The sequence below is a fragment of the Chenopodium album genome, chromosome 18 (assembly GCF_948465745.1).
Source record: "Chenopodium album chromosome 18, dcCheAlbu1.1, whole genome shotgun sequence".
NCBI classification, from domain to species: domain Eukaryota; kingdom Viridiplantae; phylum Streptophyta; class Magnoliopsida; order Caryophyllales; family Amaranthaceae; genus Chenopodium; species Chenopodium album.
In genome coordinates this window covers 10,021,545-10,038,655 of record NC_137851.1, presented here as the reverse complement: position 1 = coordinate 10,038,655, position 17,111 = coordinate 10,021,545, and the positions used below count along the sequence as shown (strand labels likewise).

Below are 17,111 nucleotides of genomic sequence, written 5' to 3'. Positions count from 1 at the left end.
CATAATAATACTATACAAATATTCCAACGTATTTATAATAATAATAATAATAATAATAATAATAATAATATATTATTATTATTATTATTATTAATAAAAAAGATAATTAATAAATTAAACAATGAGTATTAAATACGATCACAAGCTTCTCATTTCCATGTATTTCCCACTTGGGTGGCTGAGCTTTAGAATAGGCCAATTGTGGAAAATAATCTCTTTTTTTTATCTTTTTTTTTTTTTTTTTTTTTTTTTTTTTTTTTTTTTTTTTTGCAAGATGATGGTATTGCTATATTAACATATTCTATACTTTTATTTGTCTGCCTCTTTATTATGAATCTATGTTCCCTCCCTTAGAAATTAATTATTACGAAGTACTTGTGTGTATTTTCTTGTTTATTTAAACACTTTGCTAACTTTTAAAATAGGGATGACAGGTGAGTATAATTTGTGAATGTCGTATGGTATCCGTTTAAGTTGAAGTAGGTAATAAAGTATGAGTTTATTGGGTAATAGATATAAAGGTTAAATTCATAGTCACTATGGGTGATGCCAATATGTGGTACAATTACAAGTTGTCAATAGATTTTTTTTTTTACATGGTCTCTTCTCATATCTTTAATCTCATTTCTTGCAAAAAAAGAAACGTTATTATTATTATTATTAAATCCTTGCTTCACCCTATTTTCAAGAAGGAGAAAAAAGTTTGTAATGTAAGATTCTTCAAAAAAAAAAAAAAAAACGGTATAACATGCAGATTATACTAAAACATGATTTTCATGCACCATATAAAATTAAAGCTAAAGAACAAAAGTCTTCCACAAAACCTTTCTCTATACATTTTTTGTTATTGAATTAACTATCACATGGATCTTGCTAACGATGGAATCCTAATCACAATGAGCTAGAAGCATAAAATGCACAAATAGAGTCATTATGGATCGATTAATTTAAAAACAACTATTACCCTTTTATAAATATGCGATGATGTCACTCAAACATTGCATTTGGTTAATGTTTATCAAATCTTAGAACAATCCTATTAAGAGCTAGTAAATTCGTGCTGCAAAAATTTTACAAAACAGACATCACGTACACATTAAGAGATTCAACCCCACATTTCAGCAAATCCTTCTACCCATAGAAGAAGAGAAGTATAGACAAGTATGTTACTAATGTGAAGAGAAAGTTAATGTCATCATCTTTGATCTTGTTACACTACTATTATTAAGTCCTGCTTTACCCTGATTTTAGGAAACAATAATTGTAATTTACAATTTTTGAAAAAAAAAATACTTATAAATGCAGATTTTGTTGAAACACAAATTCCACACATTATAAAGCTAAGGAACAAAAGTTTTCCACAAAACCTTTTCTGTAGAATTTTGTGTTTTTGAAACAACTATCCATGAATCTTGTCATTAATGAAACCAATCACAATGAGCTAGAGGTGTAAAATGCGCAAAAGAAGTTATTATGGATTACTAATGACAATAGCTAATTTAAAATAATTAGTTACCTTTTTATGATATCTGATGATGTCACTCTGTCATCAAATACGGTTAATAATTATCTCTATTTCAAGGAAATGCATGAAACGGTCCTATTAAGAGTCAACAAACTCACTTTACAAAAATTACACGGAACATACATCATGTTTCACACATTCACAAAACCCTTAATCGTAATCGCTGGATCCCTGCAGCGTCAACTCAGAATAATAATCGGCGGATCGTAAAGTGAACCGACCTTCTCATTTTTTATTTTTTATTTAGTGTTTAGAGAGCCACAAGGACAGGGATGAGAATCGATCGACCCTCTTATTTGACTTAGACTAGAAAACCCATGTTCTTTTTATGGTTAGTTTTTGAAACTTCGGAGAAATGAAAGGTTAAAGTGAGTGGTAGTGGTATTGGAGGGAAGCAAGATAAGAAGAAAGAAAGTGAAGGGTTAAAAACCAAGTAAATTCGAACACTTTAGCTAAAAACTTGAACAACCAAAACCAAAAAAAGAAAAAAAAAAAAGAAAAAAAAAGTGAGAATCTCAGAAAACAAAAAAACCAGAAGAAGAAGAAGAAGAGGAGAGAGAAAATTGAACCCCCAAAAGTTGAACAGCAAAAACCTTTCCCTCTTTCTCTCTCTTCAATCGCCATTAATGTAAAGCTCGAGCAACAACAACAACCATGTCGAAGATGAAGCATCTACTACGGAAGCTACACATCGGTAACGACCATCACAATCGCCATCACTCGGCGGCTCGTCGGATACCTAATAATCGGACTCAGGAATCGGAGACTTCAACGGCGACTGCGACGACTCCGCCGTCGTCTTCGTCAACGTCGTCATCGCCGCCGTCGGTATCTTCGAGTGATCGGACAGTAAGGGAATCGACGGCTACGACGCCGGCGACGGAGAATGTTGGTGGAAATGTCAATAGAAGAAATCCTGCTGATTTTAATTTGATTGAGGAGGATTTTCAGCTTCAATTAGCAATGGCGATCAGCGCTTCGGGATCCGAAACTCGAAAAAACCGAAACGATGATGAATCCGACCAGCAGATCATGGCTGCTAAGCAATTGAGTCTCGCGTGTTCGCCATCGGTGCCGGATAATGAACGATTGAGTGAATTTGTGTCGCTTAAGTATTGGGTTAGTCTTGCTTTTCCTAATTTTAGGTCATCAATTTTGAATTTTTTTGATATACAGTGCTTTATGAATGAATTGAGCTGAATTGATGGTATTTTACTGGTAATTTAGGTATTAATGGCATGTATATTTGGTTTTAATTTGTATTTCAAAGAAGTAAGTATATGGTTTCTCCATTTCAAGTGTGAAATTTAAGCAAAGTAAAGGTTTGTTGCTGGTTTTTGGGTTTTACTTGGGGTTATGTTAATTGCTGTGATGTTTGTGGCATTCGTGTATTGAAAATCTCGATTAGGTTCATTTCAACTATAGATAGCAAGTGGTAAATGGTAATGGGACAAGCTAATGCTATTTATGAAATATACTCTGTGCAGTTAGTGAATGTATTCGAATTTGTTGCTCTTTGCAGAACTACAATGTTGTTCAATACGATGAAAAGGTAGTAGATGGGTTTTATGATGTTTATGCTGTCACTTCGCATTCAGTTGCACAAGGGGAAATGCCGTTGCTTGTGGATCTCCAAGCTGTTTCAATTTCGAGTAATGTTGAATATGAAGTTGTCTTGGTGAACCGGTCTATTGATGCTCAGTTGCAGCAGCTTGAGAATAAAGTGTATGCTATATCAGTAGAATGTAAGGTTCTGGGACATGGGATGTCTTTGAATGATTTGATTCAGAGATTGGCTAATCTTGTTGTTGATAGAATGGGTGGTCCTGTTGCTAATGCCGAAGAAATCACAAAGAGGTGGCGAGTGAGAAGTAATCAGTTGAAAGCTTCTCTCAACACCATTGTTCTTCCTCTTGGTTGTCTTGATGTTGGGCTATCACGACATCGCGCTTTGCTATTTAAGGTTTGTGGGCTTGTACCTTTGTTCTAGAGTCTCAATTTTCTTATAATTTTATGACATTTTGTTGCAAAATCTCTCTTTTATCTTTATTATAAAATCATAACAAAGAGTCTTGATGTTTGAAATATACACAACTTTGATGATGGGATTACTAATGTCACAAAGAGTCTTGTGGCAAGCTGTGGACTGGTTTTTGCCTAGATGTGAATAACTAATTGGTTATCTTGTGAAAATTTTAATTGTTTTACATGCCATGTAATTTTAGTTAACTTAATTCGGTTGGCTGATGTTGATGCTGATAGTAACTACATAAGCTGTTAAAGTTTTATGTATCTTATGGATTCTACATTCAGACTAATTTCTCAGTGTAAAGCCTTAATTTGAAATGTTGACTTGATACTTGTGTATCTAATCAGATGAGATATTAAGAAATCTACTATGTAGCTACCACTTCTTCGTTCCTCTATGGATAAATATTCTGTGATTTTACATTTTTACATAATTATACGTGAAATGCTATATTGAAATGAACCTTTTTACTAAATTTGTGACAGAAAGTTAGAGATGAATATTTGGATAAGTTTAACTCTTGCAAAGTTGGAAAATATGTTATGGAGGGAAAAATCCTAGCCGGTGGATATTCTTGCCTTTCAACATTTTTGGCTATCCTTGTTTGCAAGGCATGGTTAGCATGATTACTAAGAAATATTTTTAAACTTAATTTTTGATGCCTAGGATGACTTTTAGGTTAAAAAAAAATTGTGTACTTACTTCCTTTATTGTTTTGCATAGTATATGTGAGATGTGGTTTTATTTTTTTATTTTTTTCTTTTAGTGGTTTAAGAGGGCTGACTACTGTTATTGGGCTCCCTTCCTGTTTTGGTTTGTTTTCTGCTATCTTGCATTGTATAATTTGCAGTATCACATAATCACCTGTTTTGCTAGCCTGCTAGGGACTCATTTGCTAACATTGATCACACTTATTCATTTGTATGTTCTGTAATATGCTTTGTTCCTGTATATACTTACACCAGAAAGAAATTCAACAATTTTTGTACCAGGTCCTGGCTGATAAGTTAAATCTTCCATGTATGCTTGTGAAAGGGAGTTTGTATACTGGCACTGATGAGGGAGCAGTGAACTTAATTAAATATGATGATGGAAGGTAAGGTTTATTGCTTTTGTTTTTGGAAGTCTGTAAAATTGTGGGGTGAATTTTCAATCAATTTGCCTTTTCAAATGCTTTTTGTGTGTCCTTCACTCCTTGAACCCTGAGTGCTATCTTCCTTTATATGCAATCTTGCTTGGTTGGGAACAAGTGCTTTCCTTTTATCTTGATGTTCAATTTTTATTGTGTTATATTGCAGTGAGTACATAATTGATTTGATGGGTGCTCCGGGGGCACTAATTCCTTCTGAGGTACCTAGTAGCCTTCTTTTGGACACTGCTCTGGAAGCAAGGGGCTTGTCTGATAGCACTGCTGCTGTCAACAACTTAAGTTTGGTTTTGGACAAAGTGGTTCGGTTGGATGGAGATTTACGTAATATTGTCGAGGTTCCTGAAGTGTTTGGCTCCAATTTGAAAGAAGCAGCTTCCTTAATCCCACAAGCAAAACAAGTAAATGAGATTGCTGTTAGATCAGATTTGAGTGAGAAATCTGATTACACTTTTGAGCAGTCTTTTAGGCCGGAATACAATTTGTACGATTGCTCACCAAGTTCTGTTGAAGAAGCATCGCTGGCACAAGAAAAGAAAGTCAAGGATGTTTCAAAATATGTAATTAGTGCGGCAAAAGATCCTGAATTTGCACAGAAACTGCATGCAGTTTTGTTAGAGAGTGGTGCTTCGCCTCCAGCGGATTTGTTTATGGATATGAGTCCTAGTATTTTACGTGACAAAAGATTGCTTGAACTAATTCAACCGGTACGACGAGAATTACTCTGTTACAACCCAGAGGGTCAACCTAGTTACGAGATGCCAATCGTATGCAACTCTGGGGTGCAGACCTTTAATGACTGTGAGAAGCGTGAACAGAATGTTGATGATGCAACACAGCAGCATTATCAACAGGATGCAGATGCTCCTTTTTCTCCTAAGCCTAATGCTGAGAATACCGTTCTTGCTGCAACCGAATCCAACAAAATGACCACTAGTGGCGCTACAGGTGTTGCTTTGTTTTCTAAGTTATTAGTGAGTAGACAGAGGATTTTAGTATAAGGGTGTATTACTTATTAATGTTCTTTTACTGCAGGTGACTCTTCCAGTGGGTTAGCTGGTCATGATGAACTGCCTTCTCGGAATTCCAGAGGAAAGATTTTGAACCAAACTGGATCAAATGAAGAGCCCAGTTCTCAGTTGGAGACTGCCAAGAGACTTCCTTCTGATAACCAGAATGAGGGCCTTAGCCCCGTCTCTAGTGAAGGAGTCTGCCCTATGCTTGGTGAATTTGCAGAATGGGAGATACGATGGGAGGATCTGCAGATTGGAGAACGAATTGGAATAGGTCAGCTTCTCTACATCCTCATTCAGCTAAAATCTGATGTAATTTAGGGTTAAATACTTAATTTTAAAATAACAAACTAGTGTGTGGCCTAGGCGATGCCCCGGGTTGCCAATTTGTACTTGTTTAATTTGCTAATCAAATTCGACTGTTTAGATAGTAAGACTTGTTGGTTTTGAGTTTAAGTCTTGCTATAAACATTTTTTTAGTTGTCGAACTCAATCATTACATAATGGAAACAAATAGTATAATAAGACACAAATTAACTTATCTAAGTTAATTATAATTTTGTTTGATAAAAAAACACAATTAATAAATGGCTAAGATGGTAAGACTCTTAATTTAAGACTTGTTGGTCTTGAGTTCAAGTCTTGTTATAAGCATTTTTTTAGATGCAAACCTAATATATGTGAAAGTGACATGTCATGTTTATAATCACATGTGGCGCATATTGTTGACATGTCGAACTTGAAAAAGGTGACACGTGAAACATATTCTGTTTTAGGAATGCTTTTTAATGTATAAGTATAGATGTGTGTTATGGCCTCTCCCATCTTTTTGTTGTTTATTTATGATGGATTGATTTTGACTTGACTCGGTTGTTTATTTATCGAAAAACTAAGATCATAGGATATTATTTTATTGAAAGGGTAGGTGTGATCAGAAATAGTGAAGCTTTTTTGAGAGAGAGAGAGAGAGAGAGAGAGAGAGAGAGATGAAAACGAAAATATAGAAACTTTAATGAGACGATGAATTTATCATAAACCTTAAGCATTTGCTTAGGCCTTCATATCCTATTATGTGATATTCAAGTTAATGTATAGAATGCAAGACTCCAAGTGTAATTTCATAGATAAGCATATAACTTGAAAGTTTTCTAAGATATACCGAGCTGACTAATGTACTTAATTCACATCCTTATGTCTCCTATATGATGTGATGCGGGAGCTAAATGCTGATCCAACTATAAATATTTCATTGATATCCTTGGTTAATGGAGCTGACTTGTATTTCAAGTTTAAAAACCTTGTGTATTAATATTTGGGTAGATTGGATGATTATTGGCTTGGCAGATATGATTCATGATACAACATACAAGTTTGAGTTTTTTCTCATTGTATGTCATTTGTGGTTGGGTTTTAATGCATGTTGATGTACACCATTATTTTGGGGTTAGATCTCTCTTTGCTCCTAACTAAGATGTGCTAGGAGAGTAGCAAATGAAGTAGAATAGTTATAGTTTAATTAATATTAGGAATAAGTAAGTTTAGAATTTAAGTTCGATTAAGGGTAGCAAGAATGCTTATGTTGAGATGGAAGTGTGGGAACATCTTGAGTGATAAAATTAGGAATTTATGTATTTGAAGTAAAGATGGAGTGACAGATATTGAGGTTTTGGGAGAATCGACTACATTGGTTTGGGCATGTGAGACGTCAACTAGATGATGCCTAGTTAAGGAAGTTGAATAGTTGGGATAATGGAGATTTCAAAAGGAGTCTAAGAGGCCTGAGATGACTTTGATAAAAGGCTTTAAGAATGACATGAAGAAGGCAGGTTTGTGGGTGCATTTAGCAATTAGCATTAGATAAGAACAAATTGAGAAAAGGGATCTATGTGGATCATCACAAGAAATTAATTCTTGGTTAATGCAGCTGGCCCCATACATTTGAGAATTTAGCTATGCAATTTTTTTTTTTTTTTTTGTTATTTTTTTGTTTAGAGATGCCTAAATAGTGTTCCACTTAACATTAAAAGTGTTATTTTCTAGTATTATTTTAAAGAATATTCAAGAACCTCTGGTGACGCTTTCATCTTTTTCATCACACATCTTTGGCAACAATATCTTAAATGTGTGTAATAAAAAAATTATAAAAGTTAATAATTTGACAGTATTCATTGAGACAAATTTAACAAGATATACTTCGCTTTCTAGATGAAACACTCCTAAATTAACACTATTCACACACTCTACAATCTTTTTGTTTTTAATGATTCTTTCGTAAGAAAACACGTAATCATTTGGGGTTTTGATAGATTTATCTTAGTATATATTTTCAATATTATTTTTTAAAAATATTATATGCATTGGTAAGCTTGAAAGATGAAGAATTTTATCTAATAAAACGGAGGAAGTATATGTATATGTATAGGAAGATAGAAAGTTAGAATTCTTTTGGTAATCCCACGGTTTTGATTAAAATCCTTTGTTGTTGGCCTTGCTGCCTTGATAATTAGCAACAAATTAAGTGTTGCAATTATTTTCCAATTTCTTAAATATATAATTTTTTTGATTCATATTGTGATGACATATTAGGATTAGGGATTGAATTTCTAGACTTTTGGGGTGTCGGGGCTCCTTTTATTTTTTATTTTTTTTTTTTGGGGGAGGGGGGGGGGGACTTAAAAATAAAGAAATGGCAATAAGATCATTAGCAGGTGGTTTATGAGATTAGGTGATGCAGGAGCTAAAAGATGAATCCGACATAATCATTAGCTATTGGATTATTTAATAGGTTAATTAGTATTTTAGTGGCATGATAGATATGATCATTGGAACAACTTGCATTCTAAAGTCTTTCCATGTCATCTGCTGTGGGTTTTACTACATGTTGATGCAACATTTTTTTTTGGTTGGACATGGTTTGTTCCTAACGAAAAAATGGCTTTGGCATTATATCTTATCAGGGAGTAGCATATTCATTTACTCCCTCTATGCTCTATCCTCAATTTTAATTGTCACGCTAACTTTTATGGCTTGAACCGAATATATTTTATTACTCTCTTCCCACTACCAAAAGTAAGGGTCCTACACCCATCACATTTACTTTTCTTCTAAAATTTTATAGGTAAGTCAACAAAACAACTTCACCTAAAACTTTATGCAAACCTTTCTGAGACGATTAATTTGGGACGGAAGAAGTATTTATTTATAGTTTGCTTGATCTTAGACATCTTTCAGAGTTACAGTGGACAATGTTCCATGAAACATTATGAGGGTGTAATTTCATTTATTATTTTCATTTTGAATTTCAATAAAACTAGTTTATTTGGCTGTTTCCGGCTACATTAATCCATATGATGTGTGATATTTCTTGAAAGATGGAGATATATGGGAATACGAGTTTAGCTTCTATGCTTATATTGAGTAAGTGAATACTTGAAAAGAATTTGAACAGATTGCTAATCTGAATATATGTGTTTATCATATTAAAATCAAAGATCAGAATCTTTCTTAAGAGACTGTCCTATTTTCATCGTAAACCACTTATTCCTTCCATCCATTTGAAGTTCTGTATAGAGTCATCAAGATCCATAGCATAATGATTAATAATTAATTATTTTGACTTGTATGCATTTATATATTTTTTTGATCGGTGAAAATAATATGAGTTTTCTGGTCTTATCGTCATCACAGGTTCCTATGGTGAAGTTTACCGTGCAGATTGGAATGGCACTGTAAGTACTTTTTTCGACGCAATACATATTTTGCTGTGACTTCTGTAGTTTTCCATGGATTTGCATGCTTGTAATTTATGTATTGTTGAATTTTCTGCCCCTTTTATCTTTAAATTCTTGTTTGTGCTGTTAAGGCTCATACATTAGGGGTTTGTTGGAGGAGTTTGACAGCAACTTTTAACAATTAGATTAGATTTTGGTCACGTGTTGAATATGTATTGCTTGAAAAAAAAAAAAAAACCAAATTTCCATTTAATAGCATTGAAATTTTATTTTATTTATGAGTGTCGGAACTTTATAGTAGGAATTATCACTTTTGAATGGAAACCAATTAATCACCTAGGAATCACATAAACACTCAGTGGCTAACATTTTGTTTTCCTTGAAACGTTTTGAATATCAATGAAATGATGCAGAGGTGCCCTCAGGAATACCTGTGTTGGTTGCCCAAAATTTTGTGTTCTAAGAGATCATAACTTTAGTTTGAACTTTGAAGTGTTCCTAAATAGTGTGATTCACATGCTGTTCCCGATAAGATAACAGAATTAAAATTTTATTTATGGTGGACATACGTGTTTGAAACTCCACAAGGCTCGGAAGCAGACCCATAATTTATTGTCCCTCATTTTGTCTCTCTTCCTCAGTTTATATCAGCTCCTCAAACTAGCCAGAAATCTGGTTGTTACTGGCAGTTTCCATGGATCTTGACCAGCCAACCTCTTTAGAACTTCTTTGCATATATTTCGTTGTGTACGCCATTCGGCACCCAATCTTCTTGGTTTTAAAGTTTTCATCTGTACTCTATCCTCTCCCCAACATGCGGCTGCCTTTATCAGTTGACATCCTTTTCTTGCTCCTCTAGTCCTCTGATTTCTGTACATCTCCCTCTTCATTGTACTTGCCATGTCTCTCTTTGTATTGTGATTTCTCTGTTGGGTTTCATTTAATGGGCTTGTGTTTCTGTGGTAACCAAATTAAAGCTCATTAATGCAAGGAGAAAGGAGTTTTAATATCTAATAGGTTAGAAGAGTGTTTATTCTAGTGTAATAATTGAAGGTCTAATACATATCCATGCTCTTTCTGCTCATTTATATATTCTTGTTAATACAGTTGATGAAAAACCTGAGGGTGCTAACTCAGGAAACTTATGATCAGATGCAAGTCTTATTTTGCTTTTCAATCAGTGATGGTTTCTTAGTTCACATCAATTTGGGTGTCACCAGCAACAATGGAGAATTTTTGCTGATGTAAATTATTTACCATGACTATATTTGTATGACTATATTTTTTTTTGGAGAGTTCTAAGTTTAGGTTCTTTTCTCATTATAGAAATTTTGCAGGTTATTGCACTCTTAATTTGGGTGCAGTCAATTTAGGACTATTGAAGTGGGACAGGAGTAATTATATTATGGGATTGATGATTGCATTCCTGATATGAATTATTTTGATGTAAACATGTGATTCATCCTATCCGAAAGATATATGTAGTGCAGGAGTTCAATTTGGAATGAGATATCAATCTGTAATCTTAGTTACGCATTTACCTTGTGCTAATTTTAGCTATGCCCATATGTTGTTGATGTCAAATTGTAAATTCCCTTTTTATTCCTTTTTCTGTTTGTGCCTACATATGTTGTTCATGACTGTTATTCACGATGGGTAACGTTTAGTTGCGCTGCTACTTTTTACTAATGTAATTAATTATTCTGTCTCTTCCAGGAGGTTGCTGTTAAGAAGTTCTTAGTCCAAGACTTAACTGGCGATGTGCTTGTTCAATTTAAGTGTGAAGTAAGTGTTGCTGCTGCCTTTTCCCTTGGTTTCTATTTTTCTTGTTAATTGTTGTTATTTCTTCATTGATTTATTTGCTTATTGACTTTATGTTGGTTGTTTCTGTAGGCAGAAATGATGATAAGGCTGAGGCATCCTAATGTTGTTCTCTTTATGGGTGCGGTTACCCGGTCCCCAAATCTTTCAATCTTAACGGAGTTTATTCCCCGGTTAGTACTGCATCTATCCATAGCAGAATCATTCTAGTTGTCAGATTTAGTTGCACGTAAACTATTAGTTAATTTTTGGTCATGGATTTTGCATATCATCTATTCTGAAATGTCTTTTTTATTTAAACAAAAATGTGGTCATATTAGGGATTCTCTTTGGTGTTTATTGTATTTATTATGGTTCTTTAGATTCTGCTCTATGTTACCAGTGATCATTTAGAGGCTTTATGCAGTTTGAGTGTATGTTAGGTTAAGGTGGTGGTTAGCAGCCTAGCTGCTTTTAATATATACAGATACTTATGAGAAGACACAATTTGATGTTGGATTTTAAAGGGCACAGCAGGAGTGTAGTTTTATTGCAGTACAGTATTATGAAGAAATAATTGGGTATCTAGCAAGGAATTCACAATTGTTTTCGTAAATGAACAACACATGTGGGAGTTGCAGGGCTGTAGGGATTTTAGGAGTCTTCTAGAAGACTAGAACACAATTCTGTCAAATACCCAGTGAATTTCTAAGCATACATTGATGAATCACAACAAAGTTATTGTATAGGTGTTCACAACACATAGATAATGAACCCACCATTTCCAATGTAACCTGAATTCATTAGACATGTACTTTACATGATACTGCAAAGCTTAAATTTTATGAAGCTCCCTGTATGACAATTGACAGGAAAAAAGTATTGTTATCATTTTTTGAGCTATTTGATTTAGTTTCATCTGCTGTGCTGCACTTCTGAACATGTATTGTTGTTATGCAGGGGCAGTTTGTACAGATTATTGCATCGATCTGGCGCTCAAATTAATGAATCAAAACGAATGAAAATGGCTCTTGATGTGGTATCATTTCATTTCTATTTCATTAGGTTTTTTTTTTTTTTTTTTTTTTTTTTTTTTCCTTCTCTTTATATGCTTTGCAAATGTTAATAGTTTCATTTACATATTTGTAGGCTAGGGGAATGAATTATCTGCACACGAGTCATCCTACTGTTGTCCATCGAGATTTGAAGTCTCCCAATCTTCTTGTCGATAAAAACTGGGTCGTGAAGGTTAGTTCTTGTGCACCTTGTATTAAGTCCAATTTATACAACATGGATGCTATGTTTTTGTGTCAAATGGAACCATTCAAGCGTTAGTAAAAGGCTCTTAACTTGAAGTAACATCTTATTTAACTTTATCTTGCATTCCATTTTGAAATTAAAAATATTTCAGAAGATGCATGTGTGCTAGCTCACCTATGTCTCGTGAATTTAGACTTTGTATATTTCGGCAGAACTCTTACACAATTGTTAATGTCGTCAACAGGTCTGTGATTTTGGTCTGTCACGCTTGAAGTACCACACTTACTTATCTTCTAACTCTACTGCTGGAACGGTAATCCCTTTGATCATCTATGCATTCTTGCATTTTATAAAATGTGGTATAGGAACTAGAGTATTAAATCTAGCCTGTTTGATGGTTTGTGTCATTGTTCTTTTATTGCTCATCAATTTCTCTCTGCGTTCTGTGCATGGCATAGTTCTGTCAGTGTTATTGACCGAGAACTTAAACTACACAACTCTTTTGCTCTCTTAAACCAAATTCTGGATAATATAGCCTTATGTAGGTGACCATATGTAAATGTATTAGATCTTCTCGTCTTTCCTATTTTAAAAAAGAAAACAGTACAGCAAATGATGCAGATAAAACTGCTTCAGATTGCTTAGCTAGAGAGGCTATGCACTTGCAATAATGCATTTGAAACCCAATTAGCCTAGAATAGCGAACTAAGGGGTAATGCAGTCTTAGTGGGATGCATTTGAATCCACATGCTTTCAGTTGAACCAACTCTTAAAATAGCAAACTAGGTTGGGGAGGGGGGGTTCTAAGGCAGTCTTAGTGGTATGAATTTCGGGAAAGCAGCATGCATATTGGTAGGAGCACCATGTGCATGGTGCTTCTAGGTGTAAAATATAATTTGCATATTGTGAGTGCAGATAGCTATATTTTCTAACACCAACACCCCCCCCCCCCCCCCCCAAAAAAAAAAAAAAGAAAAAGGAGCTGTACTCTCTGATCTTAAAAATTAAAACAGTTATTGTCCGAGATTGGCTATGGGCAACCAGCCAACCACTAATATTTTAAACTCTGTATCATCCATCTAGCTGAACAAGTGTTATGCGTAGCTAAATTGGTTTTGGTTTTAGCTTTCCTCTTTGAATTTTAGTGGAAGAACCTCTTTTTTTATATTTTTGGGTGGGGGAGGGGGGAGGGTGGGGGGGGGGGGGGGGGGGAGGACAGTGAAGGGAACGGAATGCTAAAGAAAGTTTCTGTGTTTCAATGTAATTCATTTCTGATACTAGTTTACTGAAGCCTTCGTCTCCTTATCAGAGATTTTCAAAGTCTGTTGGAACAGTTTTATGATAACTTACTGTCCATTTGCCACCCGCAAAACTGAGTGCAAATTCTCTATTGTTATTTTGCTGATTTGTGTTATACCTTCTACATTTGATTGGATCCTAGCATCGAATAAGGTTTGTGCTGACCATTTCAAAACATTGTACCCCAAGTTTTGTATTCATGTCGAAGTGTCTCAAGTCTTCTGAAGAGTTGTAGCTAAAATCAGAGTGCATGTGACAGTATTTCTCTCCTTGTATACAAAATATGTCATAAATCTATTCACCCTTAAAAAAAGAAGAGAACAGGGGCGGGGGGAAGGGGGCGATTGGTAGGATGTATAATGAGAATGCGGCCAAAGATTTTTCTATCAATTAAACAAATGAATTTTGAGGCTATATTACTAAGACTGGGATACTCATGTCGAACACAGGTATGTCTGAGTGTTTGACTTGTCTATTTATGAATTTTGTATAATTTGGCCCTTAAAGAATTTTGCTGAGTGTCCATACTCCAGTCAGTCTCGAGGTTCCGGCATGGGTACTTAAGGTCAAATGAATTGTCTGATTTCAATAGCTTTGAGGAATAAAATTGAGTCTGGAATTTTGATTTAGTATTGAAGCTTTGAGAAGTGTCTAATTATGCTGACCACTATTATTGCTAACTGATTGCAGCCTGAATGGATGGCACCTGAAGTTCTAAGAAATGAGCCATCCAATGAAAAGTAAGTTTAGTTGATTCAAAGCGTGATGTGTTTATGACTATGGGATATGCATTATGCAATCTTCCTAATGAAACTGCACTCTTCAGGTGTGATGTTTACAGCTTTGGTGTAATATTGTGGGAATTGGTTACATTAAGTGTACCATGGACTGGGTTAAACCCCATGCAAGTTGTTGGAGCTGTTGGTTTCCAGAATAGACGCCTTGTAATCCCTGAAGAGGTAGATCCAGTGGTCGCCCAGATAATTCGGGACTGTTGGGAAAAGTAAGTCATCAATTCACTTTTTGGTCCAGCAGCAGCGTAATTCTTTTCATTGGAAGTCTTGGCGAATGTTTTTTTGTTGTTGCTGATATTTTTTCTATTTCCTTGGAAATTTTCTTGATCTCCTTTCACAGTGATCCTCGATTGAGGCCCTCTTTCTCACAGATTATCTCTCGCCTTAAAGGTCTTCATCGCTTGGTTGTACAAAAAGATTAAACAAGTGTGATATATCCATTGTGTTCATAGTTAGGATTTTTTGCTATGCTCGAAGAGCTGGAGTAACAGGAGCAGCTGAACTGTAGCTGTGTAAACTGGTATTTTTGTTGCAAAGAAACACAGAACTCTGGATTGTCTGGTGTTGGTTCATTCGAAGCGGGGACTCAGCACTACCACTTCAGAAGTTCAATTGTGAGAGCTGTGGTTATCCTCAAAAATTGATCGGCTGTGCAAAGCGCAGTGGAGGTTGCCATGGAGGGTTAGCTGTTGTAGGATTGCAAGTGTTAATATTATTTAAATATGTGCAAGAAAATACTGACAAAAGAAAATTCCAAAGTGTATAAGTTTCAGTTGGGAAAAAAAAAGGTGAAAATAAAGTGAATAAAACCACAGTTTTGTGTTTTTTTTTTTAATTTTATTTTTTTTTATTTTTTATTTTTTGGCAGTATTGTTTTCTACAAGCAATTGAAATTGTAAACACTTGGTTTATATATTTACTATTGTGGAATGTAAAGATGAAAATGGGGGGAAAGCAAGATAGTTCATTCCTTATTGTGTTTGTTTTACTTTGGGGGTGGGGAGGTTGATAAGGGCTATAAGGTAGAAATACATTGCGGTTTTTTGCACTTTGGTGCCCTGCAGTTGCATCGATTGTCGTCGTTTTGGATTGTTTTCTTACATTTAGCATAGGCATTAATGATAAAATTGGATTTTGGATTTGTAACTTGTATAGTTTATGGAGTTTTCTTATGATATAGTTAGGGACTAAACTTTGTTCTTTTTCAGGTCTTTTGGGGCTTAAATTTTGAAAATTTTGGGTTTGGGGAACGGGACAACAACTGGATGGAAGTTAGAAAAAAGTGAGTACATCTGATCTATTTCCGCATTTTGAATTCTGATACTAGTATATATATTCATGGGTATCTGTTGCTCATTTAGAAGAGCTTCAAATGAGTTTTCAAAAAAAAAAAAAAAAAATACCATTGTCAGTGAACGTGTATTCTATACAAGAAAAATTATTTATATTTCTTGTGCACATTTTTATGGATAAAACATGCACATAGAAGAAATTGATGTGATAAAATAAGCTACAATATTATAATTCGTATATTATTGGAACAGACCAAATGGGTTATACTAAGAATTTTACATGGTAAAAAAAAATAATTTGAAGACCCTAAGTTATTTAACAAAATCCATTAAATAACCTAAATAATTAGTTAAAAATAAAAAATAGCTACTGAAAATAAAAATATGTTGCTTTTGTCCTTCTAATCCCCCAACCCTATGTTGCCTAATGTCTAATCATTCCAATTGGTTAACCGCATTATCCATATTTTTGTTATCCAATCAATACAATTATTACCTCTGTTAAATGTTATATGTTATGTGCAACTTTGGAATATTTTATATCTCACAAATAATATCCCAAAGTTGCACATAACATTTAACGGAGGTAGTACTTTTTTTGTGTCGCTAAAATTGTATTTGAGACTATAATGTAGGCAACAAGAGAGAAAAAAGGGTAGCAAATTATGTAAGTTGTTAACTCGAGGTTATACAAAAAAGAAAGAATATTTAAGGAAAATAACAAGGTGGGGCTAGGTATTTGGAATCTGGAAACATTTTGGAAAAACAAGTTCAAATAATTTGGATTTAGGAAAAATAGTTTCTTATAAGTCTAGTTTAGCTAAAGTTTAACCTAATTTAATTTAATGTGTGCCTAAACTAGTTAAAATAACTCTAATTAAGAAAATTAGTTTATGATAAGTGAAAGTTAGGTGAATAAAAAGCCCCTTAAATATTCTCTTTGATAATTTTGCTCTCCGATTTTCACTTACTTGCCTCATTGTAACTTGCCACATTCCGCAAATTAAAAGAATAATTGGGTGAGGGAGTTTAGGGCTCAACCCAAGACATATAGGAGAGAAAAATATTTTGAATGAAAAATAAGAAATCGAGGCATCCCAAAAAAGAAATTTGGGCAAGTAATAAAGGAACCAATTCCCTCAAAATTAAAATAGTTTCCTATTTGCTTTGGTTTTAAAACTAATTCCCACCGTATTGTCCACATAGGATTGGTGGTAGCTT

The 17,111-nt window shown here is 34.3% G+C and overlaps 1 protein-coding gene across 1 annotated transcript; it reads left to right on the top strand.

The window, feature by feature from the left end:
• Positions 1 to 1,966: 1,966 nt before the first annotated feature.
• Positions 1,967 to 15,433, top strand: LOC145591448 (putative serine/threonine-protein kinase SIS8). The gene is made up of 14 exons (XM_081647904.1): positions 1,967 to 2,644; positions 3,048 to 3,488; positions 4,547 to 4,650; positions 4,853 to 5,649; positions 5,737 to 5,988; positions 9,402 to 9,442; positions 11,162 to 11,230; positions 11,339 to 11,439; positions 12,206 to 12,284; positions 12,395 to 12,493; positions 12,750 to 12,818; positions 14,495 to 14,544; positions 14,631 to 14,807; positions 14,939 to 15,433. The coding sequence occupies exons 1-14, from the start codon at positions 2,180 to 2,182 to the stop codon at positions 15,018 to 15,020; spliced, it is 2,826 nt and encodes a 941-aa protein (XP_081504030.1). The 5' UTR covers positions 1,967 to 2,179; the 3' UTR covers positions 15,021 to 15,433.
• Positions 15,434 to 17,111: the final 1,678 nt, after the last annotated feature.